The sequence below is a fragment of the Bacidia gigantensis genome (genome assembly GCF_019456465.1).
Source record: "Bacidia gigantensis strain McMullin 20006 chromosome Unknown contig_278, whole genome shotgun sequence".
Classification (NCBI taxonomy): domain Eukaryota; kingdom Fungi; phylum Ascomycota; class Lecanoromycetes; order Lecanorales; family Ramalinaceae; genus Bacidia; species Bacidia gigantensis.
The window spans coordinates 758,964-773,053 of NW_025408606.1; the positions used below are offsets into that span (position 1 = coordinate 758,964).

The following is a 14,090-nucleotide window of genomic DNA, read 5'->3' on the forward strand; positions in this document are numbered from 1 at the left end:
CCCGTGTGGGAATAAGCTCGGGTATCGGACGTAATCGGCTTAGGCTTGCATAACATGCCAAGTCTGCATAAAGATATCAGATTCACAAGATTCCTAAGATTGACAGGCGGGCAATCGGTCGTCTGTCCCTCTCGTGAATCTACAACTCTAACGTCACTTCACCCCCCCACGATGACTTCCCTCGGGAGCGAACTTCCATTGCTTGATACGTACCAAGCAGTCGTGTCGGCATACAGCGACTTTCTCACCGTTGCAATACATACAATCCTGTTTGAACGAGACATCTATCCCCAGAATGCCTTCATCAAGGCGCGAAAGTACAATTACCCAGTCAGACAATGTCGTCATCCAAAGGTCTGCAAGTGGATCCAGGATGCTGTTGCTGCCGTTGAGCTCGAGATGCTAAAGGTGGGTGACGAGACATGATCGTTACTCGAGCGCTTCCTTCACTTTCGTTAGCGCTATTTCATTGGGATCTTGCATGTGTTGCCATCCGAATAATCTCTGAAATACTTGCTTTCACGTAGTGCTTCACCAGCTATGTCATCCAACGTCGTCCCTCACGTAGAAAGAATTTGAACTGCTTTGCCGTGGCTTGTTTGCTCGAGGGTAATATTGTGGTAAAGATGAATGATGAACTCACCCTCATGCGGAGCCTTTCGCTTGCTGTGTCCAAGATCTAAAAGTATGTCTTGTGGCCCTACGATAATCCATTCACTGACTCGTTTCCCCCCTCAGTGTAGCGTATCCCGCACCTCACTGATAATCTACACACCACCCCCAACATGCCGCCCCCTTGAGCGCTACGTTTTCAGCTCCGACTCGTTTCCCCGCGTCCCTCCAGGAGAGGTCCAAACACCTTTTGCCCGCCCAAATACGATCAGCAGCGACACCAACGACGCCGATACCAGCAACCCACAACCACATCCACCCCCCGAGCCCCCCACGGTCGTCCCCCACTACACCCCACCAGCTCCATCCAATCTTCCCGAACAATTTCGCGCCACCCTCGCACGTTTGATACCCTCAATTTCCTGGCTCAAGGCCCTGGGTCACGACGACTGCACTTTCACCCTCGCGATTGAGCTTCGCGATGATGATACGGCAGAAGCACCGCTTCACAGGGGTGAGGGAGAGGGAAAGTGGATTGCTGCTGAGCCAAACTTACAGAAGGAGAGAATGCGTGGTGGCGAGAGTGGCGAAGCGGGTAGTAATGAGGGTTTCGAGGGAAGAAGGAAGATGGGGAGGGATCTAGGGGGGGTGAGGACGACGCCGGTGAGAAATCTCGAAGCGGGCGCCTTTGCCATGGAGGTCTGGGTTGAAGAGGCAAGGGGGAAGTTTGAGGCGAGCGTTGAAGAAGAGGAAGAAGATAGGGAGGGGGAAAAGAAAGATGGAGTTGACGAGTGAGTTTATTGAGAATAGTAAGGACTTCATGCTTTAGAAAGTCGTCGGACGCTATCGTTAGGACCAGAATACATTTTTTCACTTTCCTCGTCGGTCGTGATACACATTCATGAATCATCAAGTTAGAAGTCTCCCATGCTCTTTAGGTCGTCAAGTCATCTCACAGCATATATTTCATAGCCATCGCTGACATCCAACCTATAGATTCAACCCAAAACCACGCAACACCATGCTTTCCCAAGATTGGATCAAGTAACCGATTCAATATATCTTCAACGATCCCCTCACACCATGTCCGATGAAGTGGCTGTACAACCGGACAAATGTCGTCACCAATTCATTAATAGTCCCCCTCATTTGCAGCAATACGGCCTATTCATCCCTGCAATCTCCCTGCAAAGCGTAGCCCATTCGACCTCCCTCCGAACAGACTCACCACGCTGTTGCTGACAAATCTCGTTCCACTTCATCAACTCGTAGGCGAATCGTAGATGCGGCTGAATGATCACGTTGAGCCTCCTGGCACGCACGAAGCAGTATGCACGCGGAAACGACATGCCTAAAGAAGCCATCACCTCGGCGATGCAGATTGTAGCAGAGCGAGAAACGCCGACGCGACAGTGGACGAGTGTTGCGCTGTGGTTGGCCCGGCCTTTAGCTACATATTGTTAGCTTGTATCGAAGCCGAGGGGGTAGTGCGGTCAAGAGGTTTAGAGTTACAACGTACCGATAAACTTGAGACATCTCTGGAAATCGGGCATCAGAGGATCAACGCCGTTGTCCTGCACGCGGTCGACATACATCACATTCTCCAGATTCTTGGTACCCCAGCACTCTATCTGAGATGTGGTCCAATTGATAGGCTCACCTATGCTTAAAATTTGGGTGATACCGATAGCTTTCAAGAGCTCAGGATTGTTTGCGTGCCCTAGATTTCCCAGATACAGGTACGGGAGGATACGGCTTGGTAAGCTGCCGTCCATGCGAGAAAGCCAAGCAGGCGATTCAGGAGCCGGTGCCATGCGTGCCCGTCTGCTGTTAGGACGACCCTGGTGTATGAGGTTAGGTTCAAGGGAAGTGAGGAGCGTAACGTCCGACGCATAGGCGAAGAAATTACGCTCCTTTTCGCAGTGAAGGCGGAGCCACGCCTCATGTACCGGTAGCTGCTCAGCATACATGAAATATGCGAGACTGAGCAGTGTGGTCTCTGTGTAGCCATCCGTGCAATGAATGAGGATCTTACGTTCAGTGGGTAGAAGATTCCGCATTTGAATATCACCGTTGCTATCAGCAGCTAAAGCATCCTCACTGTCCTGAGCATATTCAGTTCGATTGGCTAGCTTATGTATCCACTGGCACATTCTCGTGAGTGGATCTAATCCGGTCTTCGGGCATGTCTGGGGAATAATGCTGCCGGACGACGGAAAGTCAATGTTCTGCTGTGTTAGGTAGCTCTCTTCGCCTATGCGCCTCAAATTCTGGGCATCATGAGGACTAGCAAGGTCGCTTGCTTCGATTAGAATATCGAATGCACTAGATTCGTCGCCATTCAATTGACAAACAGTTGTGTCCGGTGTAGGACCAAGCCATACATTGTGCGATATCTCTGTCGCTTTGGACATTGTGCACATCTCTTGCCTCTCTAGCGAGACTAGATCGGGTTAAGGTCGCCCTAGGAGAGGGTTCACGGGGCATCACGTACAAAAATCTAGTGTATGCTCGGCAATCTGCCCGTCAGCACCAATAGCGACTAGCTCTGGATGTGACTTCTCGATCTCTTCAAAAGTGTCTGGGAAGCATGAGCCGATGGGCAGAACAAAACGAAGTGCTCGTGACCAACCTGAAAGAATAAAAGTATTAAATTCTGGGGCATCGTCGTCATCGACGAAACGATCCTTTACCCGCCACGTGCTTTGCGCAAAGGCAACTTTCTTTGCAAGGTCTTGAATCTGCTCTGGCTGTGTTGAACAATCTCCGTACACAACGATATCCGATACAACAGCCGTCTTGGCGACTTGGATGTGAAAGTTGCGGACCGAAAACCCCTCCCTAGGGTCTACCTCTAGAAAGGTTGCTTCTTGACCTTGCCCTCTTCTCTCATCCAAGACTTCCTCTGGACCAACAGCTCCTTGCAATCGACTTTTTGATAGGTCTCCCCCCACTTTGATGATAGTCAAGCCCCTGAAACACTTCGGAGGGCCTTTCAAAGGGCTGTGGCGTGCGTCGAAGAAGGCTAACTGCATCTGGTTTTGGTGATGTAGACCATGCAGCCAAGGAAACACCTGTCTTGCATCTGGCGAACCTTTGGTCGATACCTCTTCCAATGCATCCTTAAGGGTGGAGCCGCAAATGGAATAGACAACAGGACTTTCAACAACTTTCGAAAAGGAACTAGCGGGATGAAGAGTCGTGAACTTGCTCAAAGATGTTACACTCGACGGAGGCGTGTCCGGAGGCGTTGAAGGATCATTGCGAGTAGTAGCAGGCGGACCTGGCGGACAGTATGGTATGTGCTTGTTCGGTATGGGTGCCGAATTCGGTCGGCAAGTATCAAGACTCAAGTGCGGTGTTTCCAACGGCGGGGTTGGCGCATGCCGGGGTATCGCAGGATGTACAATTGCAGTAGCCATGAATGATCCTCATTGGGAGCCAGTAGATACAGCAAATGCGAACTTCCGAAATCCTGCTGAGAGATAGGATATCTTTCGTGGCCCAGCTCCCAGCGAAGTGCAGGAAAGTTGAAACGGATTGAATAGTTGACAAACAGGAATGAATTGCTGTGTCAAGTCTGTTCCAAGAATTCAAATGATCGAACGAAGCCAAATTCCTATCACTCCGCGACGGTCACGTGTCTAAGATCAAGCATTGTGTTGCTATCAAGACATAGACATGGAGAAAGAGGCGGTGGGTCATCCGTTTGATTGCAGTATTTCAGTCAATTGGATGAAGGGTCAAATAGTATTTTATAACGAAGACAGATAATTTCTCCGGGGAAGTAAGATCAAAAGGAGGGACGATCGAGGATTATGAAGAACATAGATAACTGGCAGAGGTCGAGAAAGGGACTGTGAGATAGGTCAATCGCTGTTGAAGCGTTATCGAAGGGAACATAAAGATGGAAGGAGGAGGTTATGATAGGAGGGGAAAGGAAGGAAGGAAAAGGATGGGCAGAGGTTGAAAAATGGCTGGTTTGGCTTGCAATCACGATGGGGTATGCAGTTGCCCCACCTTTCACACCCTCCACCATCGATCTATGCGGACGGGGACGCTAACCACTAGCGCCGACGTTCGCTGCCCCGCCAAACCCTATTTATACACGCTGCATAGATGCATAGATGCATAGATGCATACCATATCTGCATACAATCAGCTCCCATCAATGGACTCCGGTCGTTCACTCATCTTGGCTCCGAGCCGGCACTTCGCATTGCTGCGGGGGATGCGCATCTTTTCAATGCCTGTTGCTTCAGCTCCTCTGCGAGCCGTAGCAAGTAGAATTGAGCCATGTCATCAGGTAGCCCCTCAAACGAATGGCCGATTTTCCGGATGTCGTTTCTTCCCTTCTCATATGCCTGCACATCACGGTTACCGTAAACATCCCTTCCGGGGGCATACCCCGTCTCCAGGTCACGGAAGAAGACATTAACGGAAACGCTGACCGTTTCAAGAGGTTGTGCGGCATGCATCCACAGAGGCGGAATGTACAGTACATCACCGGGGTGAAGGATAGACTCATGCGGATGCATAGCTGCTAGAGTAGGGTGCTCTGCAGTTTCTCGCGGATCGAAGACGGCTATGGGAGAGCTAGACGCACCGGGAGCGATACCTGCGTGTATGACGTCCGACGGTGGGTAGAGCAGGAGTCGCTTGGACCCTTGGATTTGACATAACACATTGGCCATAACCTGTAGACGTCAGGGCTAAATAGCCAAATCCTCGCCCGAAAGCCTTACGTCATAGTGCAGCCTTCATAAAACCGGAGTCAGCAAGGCTTCATTAGACTTTGACAAGGAGTCGAGAGACATTACCACATGTTGACCGGTCCAGATACCCTGAGGACCGAGCTGTGAGCATGCTGGCTTACATATTCAAGTTGTGGGGGAAGAACGAAGTCTGCTGCCAATTCTGGATAATCAAGAGCTATGTTTGCTGGCTGGCCCGAAGGCTTCTCGGTTGAGAGCGATCGCAAATATTGTCTAGATCCGTGGACAATTTCGTCAATGAACTTGCCAAAGGCTACCTTCTTGTATGAAAAGTTTTTTGATATAAAGTCCATCTGAGTCTCCCGACTGTGGTGGACTATCACCTCTCGCTGTCGTCCGATTGTCCTCTCTAGATCTTGCAGAGTCCATGTCTTGCAGCAAGGACCTATGTCCAGAGAGTGCATCACTGTGGGACGTCTTACTTGCAGCACCTGCATGAATGACGCGCTCGATGACAACAGAAGACGTCTGACCAGGCTCCCATGTTTTCTCGGGGTTTCCCAAGCTTGATATGAAGGCTGTTCGGCGAGCCTTGTGGTTCGTGTGAAGGGCGATTGAGTCGAAAAGTTGAGCATTTGAACATCAGACTCCACGCTGAAGCCGCCTTCACCATGACTATCCTTGCCACTTAGATGTACTAGAGAAGTCTTTGCCCGAGAGCCTTGGCTTAGACATAGATTTCCATTCCAGACTGCTCCAAACGAAAAACACACTGCGCCTCCGCCAAAGATATACAATGACGTATTGAAAGAGGCGACGCAATGTCCGACGAGCAATGGACGTAAAAGATCACAGTAGTATTTAAGAGGCGTAACAGAACAGGCATTGTCCGAAGGCATCGAACATCTCAGCTTCACGATCTCTTGATCTTCTGCGAACACTGTATTCCCTATGCCACCAACGAGTACTAGCTCGGAACCGAGCGGTACAAGTTGAGCACCAAACCTCGCAAGCCTCAAGTCCCCCCCAGAATTAGAAAGTCTCGACTTAGCAGACTTGAGGTGCAGCTGGCCATGTTCGGAAAGTATGGTCCATTCTAAGATTTCTGCTGATATTGAGCAGTTCTCGGTCATACCGCCCACGAGAATACCTGAGCTTCCACCTGTAGAAGCAATACTTGCTCCAAAGACGAGCTTCGAATTTTCTCCACGGCAGGGAATTGCCTGCCATCCAATTGACTTCTGCCAAAGTAGCCACTGATCTGAGAATACATTTCTAGAAGTTTTGCCCCCATAAACTACGACTCCTGATTCGCACGAGCTCCCCTTCTTGAAGTCAACCCAGGTGGCACAATGTCTGTAAAGAGAAAATGGTAAGTCGTGCACGCGCCGCCAGATATTGTCGAAGAACCAGCAGTCACGCATGGGGCTACCTGGAGACGCTCTACCACCGGTGAGCAAGCACATTCCGCTTCTAGATACCGCGATTGCATGGCACATTCTGCTTGATAACTCGCTTGGCAACGCCCATCTCGCAGCTCCCGCTGCCATATTCGTGTCATTATTGGTCGAATCTTTCTCAGGCGAAATCAGGCGATATATCTCTGTCGTGTTACTCCTGTTCTGCCCTTTGATACCTCCATGAATGCCAATGACATCCTCACATTTGAACAAAGCGGCAAATTTTCTTGGAGGTAAAGCTTTTTTGACAACGCATGGCTGGAGTGTAAACGAACTCAACTCAGTTGTACCTTCACCACTGTGCTGGGGATCTCTTTCAACATCATCAACATGTGCAGCATGTTCTGCAATAGATCCTGCGTGCGGGGCAGAATTTTCGGCGAATAAAATAAAATAGTGGGAAGCGAAGAGGACGAATTCCTCCCATTCATCGAACATTTCCACCGCTTCAAAGGCTTGCATCTCTTCTGGACTATGAAGCGCGAAGTTAGACCATACGTTCCACAGGGTTTGCGTGCGGACTGTAGGCCAACCCAGCGCCCTAAATCGGCTTTCTTGGTCACGTAAAAGAGGATACTTAGAGATACTTCGTAGTGGGGTACGAAGGTTGTTGAAATGTTCCAACATCTTGCGAGCAAATGGATGTTCTGGTCCTGCTGGAAGGAATTGCTCAAGAAGACAGAAGCGCACTGGTAGAGAGAGTCAGGGCTGACATGGGAAAGACTCGTTGACGTTGCAGCATACTATTCTCGTAGCGCGCGCACCATCTGATCAAACTGTCTGCAGCTTCCACGTTCATATATGTCATTGAGACTTCCGCGGTGCAGAGCACCATGCAGTGTGAGATTTCAAGTTGGTCCTTAAGCAGGCTTTGGAGCCGATCGACATCTGCGAGATCACAACTAATGGCATGATAGCGGTCACTTCTCAGACAAGGATTGTTGAGATCATTTCCTCGTATTGTATTGGTCAATAATTGGCAGAGCTGCGGAGTTTCTTGAATGATATCGGCCTTTTTGGAGACGAGTTGAGCATGGTCAATATCTACGAAGATAGTGTTCCTACAAAGGTCTGGAGCCTTAGTAAATAGCTGGAATGGTAGAGGGTCGCTTAACAAATCAGTAGATGGGCTTCCTAGACCTGGAGAGAGGGGCATCTTACTCACTATCCGCATCCAAGATTCATCACAATTTTTCGTTTCGGAGATTCCAGCTGCAAGAATTTTCGCACAATATTTTCCACGGCATACATGCGCAGCCAGTATCCTCTGTTGATAAGCGGAGATCTCCTCTGAGGTTTTTCTACAAAGTAACGGAAAAAATGAGGCTCAGGATAGTAGAGCCGTTCAACGCTTCTCTTTGATACGATGGAGCTACTGTTAGTGCCCACGACGGAATTCTCGTCCGGAGTCCTTCGTTGGCTAGGTGTAGAACGCATGATGCCTCTACCTCGCCGTAGGTGATTCTTTGAAGGCCAACCCAGGAAAGGAGGATGGGACTGGGGCGAGGTTATCAGAGTGCGTTTTAGGGTTCTCTGGCCGCGGCCCGAGTCGTGTCCCGCTGACAGGCTTCCAAACCCGGGGCAGGCCTCGAGCGTCATATGGGAGTGCAACATTCCCTCTCAAGGCAGCCAGTATACTTAGGCACAGCTAGGCATTCGAAGGGGCGGCGTTTTCTAAGCTCATCTTGGTGGCCGACTGTATCGTTCTCGGGGTTGTTACCCCTGTGCCTTCATTCAAAAATGCCCATGAATTTTGTCACTTTCAATCAGGACTACAGCCATTTGGCTGTTGGTCAGTACAATTGATTCGTCCCTGTTGAGCAACTACTAATCGATGTTTACAAAGGTACTTCTCGAGGTTATCGCATTTACACCACCGACCCTTTTTCCACATGCTATGAATCGAAGGAGGGTGACATCAACCTGGTCGAGATGCTCTTCTCCACCTCGTTAGTTGCCCTCATACTCACACCACGAAGGCTACAAATAACGAATACCAAAGTACGTCTGTCGAGTATCGCATAGTCATGGTGTCTATGTAGTAATTCAGAGCACTACGATTGTTCAGCTAGCTAACTCTAGTCATCTTAATCGGAACAAACTCCTGCTGACTAGCATTGTCTTACAGCGGAACTCTACAATATGCGAGCTCACGTTTCCTACTACGGTACTCGCAGTACGAATGAATAGGAAACGATTAGTAGTCGTACTTGAAGATCAGATATATCTCTATGACATAAGCAACATGAAGCTCCTATACACAATTGAAACATCTCCAAATCCTTACGGTATTATGAAGCCCCTCCCGCGCAAACGAAGAATCATACACTGACTCCTCCAGCAATCTGTGCACTCTCTCCATCCTCCGAAAATTGCTTCCTCGCCTATCCACTCCCTCAGAAAGCCGCTCCTTCCTCCTTCGCCCCTCCTTCCCACGCCCCACCATCCAGCACACATATTCCACCTACAAGCGGGGATGTTCTAATCTTTGATGCTCTAAAACTCGAAGCCATAAATGTCGTCGAAGCACACCGGTCTCCGCTCTCCAACATAGCCGTCAACGACAGCGGCACTCTCCTCGCAACCGCCAGCGACAAAGGCACCATCATCCGCGTCTTTTCGATCCCAGCGGCCCAAAAAGTCTATCAATTCCGACGCGGCTCGATGCCAAGCCGAATATTCAGCATGGCCTTCAATTCAACCTCGACCCTCCTCTGCGTCTCATCCGCAACAGACACTGTACATGTCTTCAAACTCGACAGCGAGGGAGGAGGGGGCGGCGGCGTGGCTCTTCACGCACCAATGGCTCACGGGAAAAGGAATCTGCATCTACGATGGCAGAGGGTAAGGAGGCCCGCGATCGCAGTCTCAGCCCAGCTCTGGGCGACGGGGAAAGCGAATCTCAGCTTGGCCTAAGCAAGACCAACAGTAATGGCACAGATAGCAACATCGCAGGGCGAAAACACAACGGCACATTCATGGGCATGATACGACGGACGTCACAGAATGTGGGCACATCAGTCGCCGCATCCGTAGGTGCTTACCTGCCGACCGCTGTATCTGAACTGTGGGAGCCGGCGCGGGATTTTGCGTGGTTGAAAATTCCGAAAGCGGCGCATTCGCCAGGCGGTAGTGGAGGGCAGTCCTTGAGAAGTGTGGTCGCCGTGAGCAGCAATAGCCCGCAGGTCATGGTTGTGACAAACGAAGGGAGGTTTTACGTGTTTGGGATCGACCTAGAGAAAGGTGGGGAGGGGACGCTCATGAAGGTTTATGAGATTGGGACGGAGGGGGAGAGATTAGGTGCCAGTGTAATTGGAGACTAAGGCGATGTATCCATCTATTGTATGATATTGGTCAGCTCTCAGCTCTTTGGGAGGCTAGGAAGGCGCTCTAAGGAGGTCATCTGAGCGCTTGCGTCTGTACAACGATGTAGGATTATGCAACGAGTCACTTTCCCATTGGTTTTGATAAGGCAGCTTTGCTAGGCATCACAGCCTCTACTATCTTTTGGTGGTGAGCTGCTCTTTGACAGCTGATCTGACTTTAAGATCGATCGTGGGCAAATGGACCATTCTGGAAAGGAGCAAAAGTAGTAGCAAGAAGATCGTGAGCTTTACTCTGGTTCAGCTTGTCTGAGTCAGTCGAATTGTAGGCCGGAAGGGACTAGTTTAAAACATCATGTCATTATTGCTGGTAATGCTCAGCTAATTCATGCTTTGGGGACATTTGTCAACCCGGGGTATACGCTTCCCTTTCCTTCAGCGCCATGACAACATGCAAAAAAAGCAAACACGACCACTCTTGAATCAGTAAAATTCCACAATCGGGGCAAAATCGCCATCAAAACTCCCGTTGATAACTTCGGCAACAATCCTCCGCCTCTGCAGAGGCATATCATCCGCGGAAACGGCCATTGGATCCACCCCCAGAGTCACCATCTTCGCAGTCGTGACTGCGAAGACCCCGCAATCACTGCCGTTATTCTGGGCCGGGCCTCCGCCGCGGCCCTTCAAGCCTTGTTGCTCAACGACGGTCCATTCGCTCTCCTCATACGACTTCCCAAGCTCTCCTTTGAGCCAGCTTTTAATGATCCGTATATGTGGACCTGAAGTCCCGTGAAAGCTATCAAAATATTCGATAGTCCGTCGCCTCGGAGACACAATTGCCATCGTCCAATGGTTTCCGGTTGCGTTGACCGGGATGAAGATATAGTCCATCTGTAATAGTGCCTGCCCTCCGAAATTCCTTTTCTGAGCGAATCTGGCGACAGATCCGTAACCATTATCTCTCAGCGATTTGTAGAAATAAGAGTTCCATGCATAAACTTTCGGTCGCTCGTTACGTTTGTGTCCCTGTCTTTTATTCTCATAACCAACAATCAGCTGCATGTATGCGTCTATCATGGTATCGTTAAGCCATCCGGCTGCGCTATCCTCAGTGCCGGGCTGTGGGAGTACCATCCCAATGTCTCGCCGTGATATATCTGTCTTCGTGATCCTTGGCCCCCATTCGGTACTCATTACCGCAACACAATGTTTCATTGGTTTACTTAAAGCATCCTGAATTAATTTCCCGGCCCCTTCAGGAAGAGGTTGAATGACCTTCTGACTCGGTACTCGACGCACCCCGTCACGAAGAGCTTGCTCGTTAGTGTCTCTCCTTACTCGTTCTCGAGCCTCCCTCTCTTCCTTCGCAATACGGGCTGCTTCCTCAGCTTTCTTAGCTGCTTTCTCGGTAACGCGGCGACTTGACCGGCGGTCCGAGCTTGTTGTAGGAGGAGCAGCTGTAATAGAAAGGCCCAGCTTTTCTACGCCTGCCGTCAAGTCTTGCGATGACGAATGTGCTGAGGAAATTGATGGAGCTGTGGAAACGGCCTCTGAAACGTCTCCGGCGGGGTCAAGACATAATCCCTCCTCCCTTTCATGCAAAACACCTGCGTCGCTTCGCGCTGACGTACTGACGAACTTTGACCTCGTATTTGGATATCTGTCGAAAACTTCCGGAAACGAGTTGACTGTTAGTTGATCACTCGGAGAGTGTCCCACAACCGCCTTCTGAGCAAGCATCGCGTCTCTTTTCTTCACATCCTCGGGGCAGTCTAGTTTGACTGACATATCGTCGGTCTCCTGAGACACTGCCGCTTGGGATTGCGATAGAGGTGCAAGGGTGCTTTCTTCGAGTGCGCCTTCTACTTTGCTGCTTACTGAAGATCCTACGTCGCACATTGGCATAGACTTCCCCTTTCCTTTCTTCACATCCTCGGCATAGTCTAGTATGACTGACGTGTCGTCCGTCTCCTGAAAATATGTCGCACGGCTCGGTGATAGAAGTGCAAGACTTTCTTGACTTGGGCTTTCTGCTTTGCTGTTTGCTGGAGGCCCTACATCGAACTCCGGCATAGATTTCCCTTTGCCTTTCTCCACGCCCTCAAAGCAGTCTAGTCTGACTGACATATTGTCAGTCTCCTGAAAAACCGCTTCTTGGGGGTTCGATTGTGGTGGAAGTAATTTTGGTTGGGGTGCGCTTTCGTATCTGCTGCTTGCTGAAAACAGGTTTCGGTTCTGTGGTCCTTGTGCGACGATTTCGCATGCGGCGCTGCCCATGATGCCCTGATCCAGCTTCTCATGGCAGTGTAGTATGGCTGACTTCTTATCAGCCTCCTGAAACATTGTCGCTTGGGTTGCTGCCTCCGTCGGGATATAGGTCGAGTCACAAGCTTCTGCGATCGTTGTCCAGCTCTTCTTCGGAATCTTTTGGGTAGTATCTCCTCTATTTTTCAACCCCTCAGGGCAGTCTAGTGTGACCGATTTGCCGTCAGTCTCCTGAAATACTGCCGCCTGAGAAGGCTGAATTGTCGGAAGGGGTGGCCCGTTTGTGTCAAAAATAGAAGCTCGATCTGTAGCGTGCATAGGCGCGGGTGACCATTGCGATGATTTCTTTCCTTTAGCCATCTCCTCGCGGCAGTTTAGTGTGACTGATTTGTCGTCAGTCTCCTGAAACATTGCCCTGTAAGAAGGCTGATTTGTTGGAACGGATAGCTCGTTCGTATCGATGATTGGAGCTCGGTCTATATCATGCTCAGATAGTTGCGATGAATTCTTGTCTGGTGTGTTGTGCACTATCTGTTGGGGTACCTCGCTTCCCGTGGCGGAGTCTTGCTTTGTGCTCGCTGCTGAGACGGGCACTGACTGTAGTGCGATCGGGGCTGACTGGTGAGAAGGTCCGCCACTAGATTCCTGAGATACCACAGTTTGAGGTGCAGGGTTCGCTTGATTGGAGACTAGGTTTCCGGCTTCATTCGAGGCAAGCTTTGCTCCTCGCAGCGGTTGGGATGGCTTTTCGAGTTGCTCCTTGTTATCGTTACGACGGTTTGCCATCTCTAAGAATGCGTTTCCGGTGCCTGAAACTTCGACTGCGCCTGTGGGAGACCCTTCGGTCGGCGGCGACGGCTGTTGCAGGATTTGCGTGCCCTTAGTCGCGCTAACAATACTAGACTCGCCATCAAAGTCGGGTTTGAAATCCTGTTGGGAAGGAATGCCGCCTCCGCGAAGTTTCGCTGTCTGGAATGGGAATTCGGTATATTTTATCGGTCTGTTGAATAAAGTAGAAGCGGTCGAGTTAGGGCGTGACTTTGGCGATGTATGTCCCATCGCCAAATATGTTGGTAGCTCTTCATCGTAGCGCTTTCTCTTCGTGACAGGTGCACCAGTACTTGGGCTTTCATGGAAAGTAATGCCTGTACGCATGCTTGGCGGTATCGGATGTCCCCGTAAGCACGATTTTCTTGGCAAGGGCCTCCTCACTGGAAGCGGCTGCATCTGTGAGAATTTACCATATTGGGCTTCCCATGCTTCTTGCAAGGCCAGCCTCTTATTCGCAGATAACATCTTTCTTTTTCGACTCATATGCTGTATGGACAAAATTGAAGGATCTGAAGCTGCTACATGCATGGCTCCATCTGCGCTGACCACATTTTCACGGTCTAGAATCATTGAATGGTCGCTCGTGTTATTTTCCGGTACAATAATTGAACTTGCGTCAATCAGCGGACGCTCAAATACCTGCTCGTGCAACGAGCGGACAGGAGAGTCTGGGTAAGTTCCTGGCATCCGTCTGAGTTTGCGCGCAAGAGGGCTGGAGTCTGAATATGCGTCGATCAAATTCGTATCGGCTTCAGCATCATCGTTCCGCAGAGTCTCCACCGGTGCGACTATCTGCATGGTAAAAGCATATTGTGGGCTGTTTGAAGACGCAGGACCTTGTAAGCTCGGTAGGCTATTCGAGACAGTCGCGATATTTGGTG

At 50.2% G+C, this 14,090-nt stretch overlaps 5 protein-coding genes across 5 annotated transcripts; 2 read left to right on the forward strand and 3 right to left on the reverse strand.

Moving 5' to 3' along the window:
• Window positions 1–171: 171 nt before the first annotated feature.
• KY384_007674 (uncharacterized protein) lies at window positions 172–1,407 on the forward strand (the record flags this gene model as incomplete). The annotated part of the gene is made up of 2 exons (XM_044816165.1): window positions 172–408; window positions 739–1,407. The coding sequence occupies 2 exons, from the start codon at window positions 172–174 to the stop codon at window positions 1,405–1,407; spliced, it is 906 nt and encodes a 301-aa protein (XP_044666805.1).
• Window positions 1,408–2,120: 713 nt separating this feature from the next.
• KY384_007675 (uncharacterized protein) lies at window positions 2,121–3,647 on the reverse strand (the record flags this gene model as incomplete). Its single annotated transcript, XM_044816166.1, has 3 exons — window positions 2,121–3,055; window positions 3,107–3,193; window positions 3,245–3,647. The coding sequence occupies 3 exons, from the start codon at window positions 3,645–3,647 to the stop codon at window positions 2,121–2,123; spliced, it is 1,425 nt and encodes a 474-aa protein (XP_044666806.1).
• Window positions 3,648–4,802: 1,155 nt separating this feature from the next.
• Window positions 4,803–7,622, reverse strand: KY384_007676 (uncharacterized protein; the record flags this gene model as incomplete). Its single annotated transcript, XM_044816167.1, has 3 exons — window positions 4,803–5,309; window positions 5,513–7,259; window positions 7,552–7,622. 3 exons carry the CDS (start codon window positions 7,620–7,622, stop codon window positions 4,803–4,805), a joined length of 2,325 nt encoding a protein of 774 aa, XP_044666807.1.
• Window positions 7,623–9,621: 1,999 nt separating this feature from the next.
• KY384_007677 (uncharacterized protein) lies at window positions 9,622–10,110 on the forward strand (the record flags this gene model as incomplete). The annotated part of the gene is made up of 1 exon (XM_044816168.1): window positions 9,622–10,110. The coding sequence occupies one exon, from the start codon at window positions 9,622–9,624 to the stop codon at window positions 10,108–10,110; it is 489 nt and encodes a 162-aa protein (XP_044666808.1).
• A 483-nt stretch (window positions 10,111–10,593) lies between these two features.
• On the reverse strand, window positions 10,594–14,007 carry KY384_007678 (uncharacterized protein; the record flags this gene model as incomplete). The annotated part of the gene is made up of 1 exon (XM_044816169.1): window positions 10,594–14,007. The coding sequence occupies one exon, from the start codon at window positions 14,005–14,007 to the stop codon at window positions 10,594–10,596; it is 3,414 nt and encodes a 1,137-aa protein (XP_044666809.1).
• Window positions 14,008–14,090: the final 83 nt, after the last annotated feature.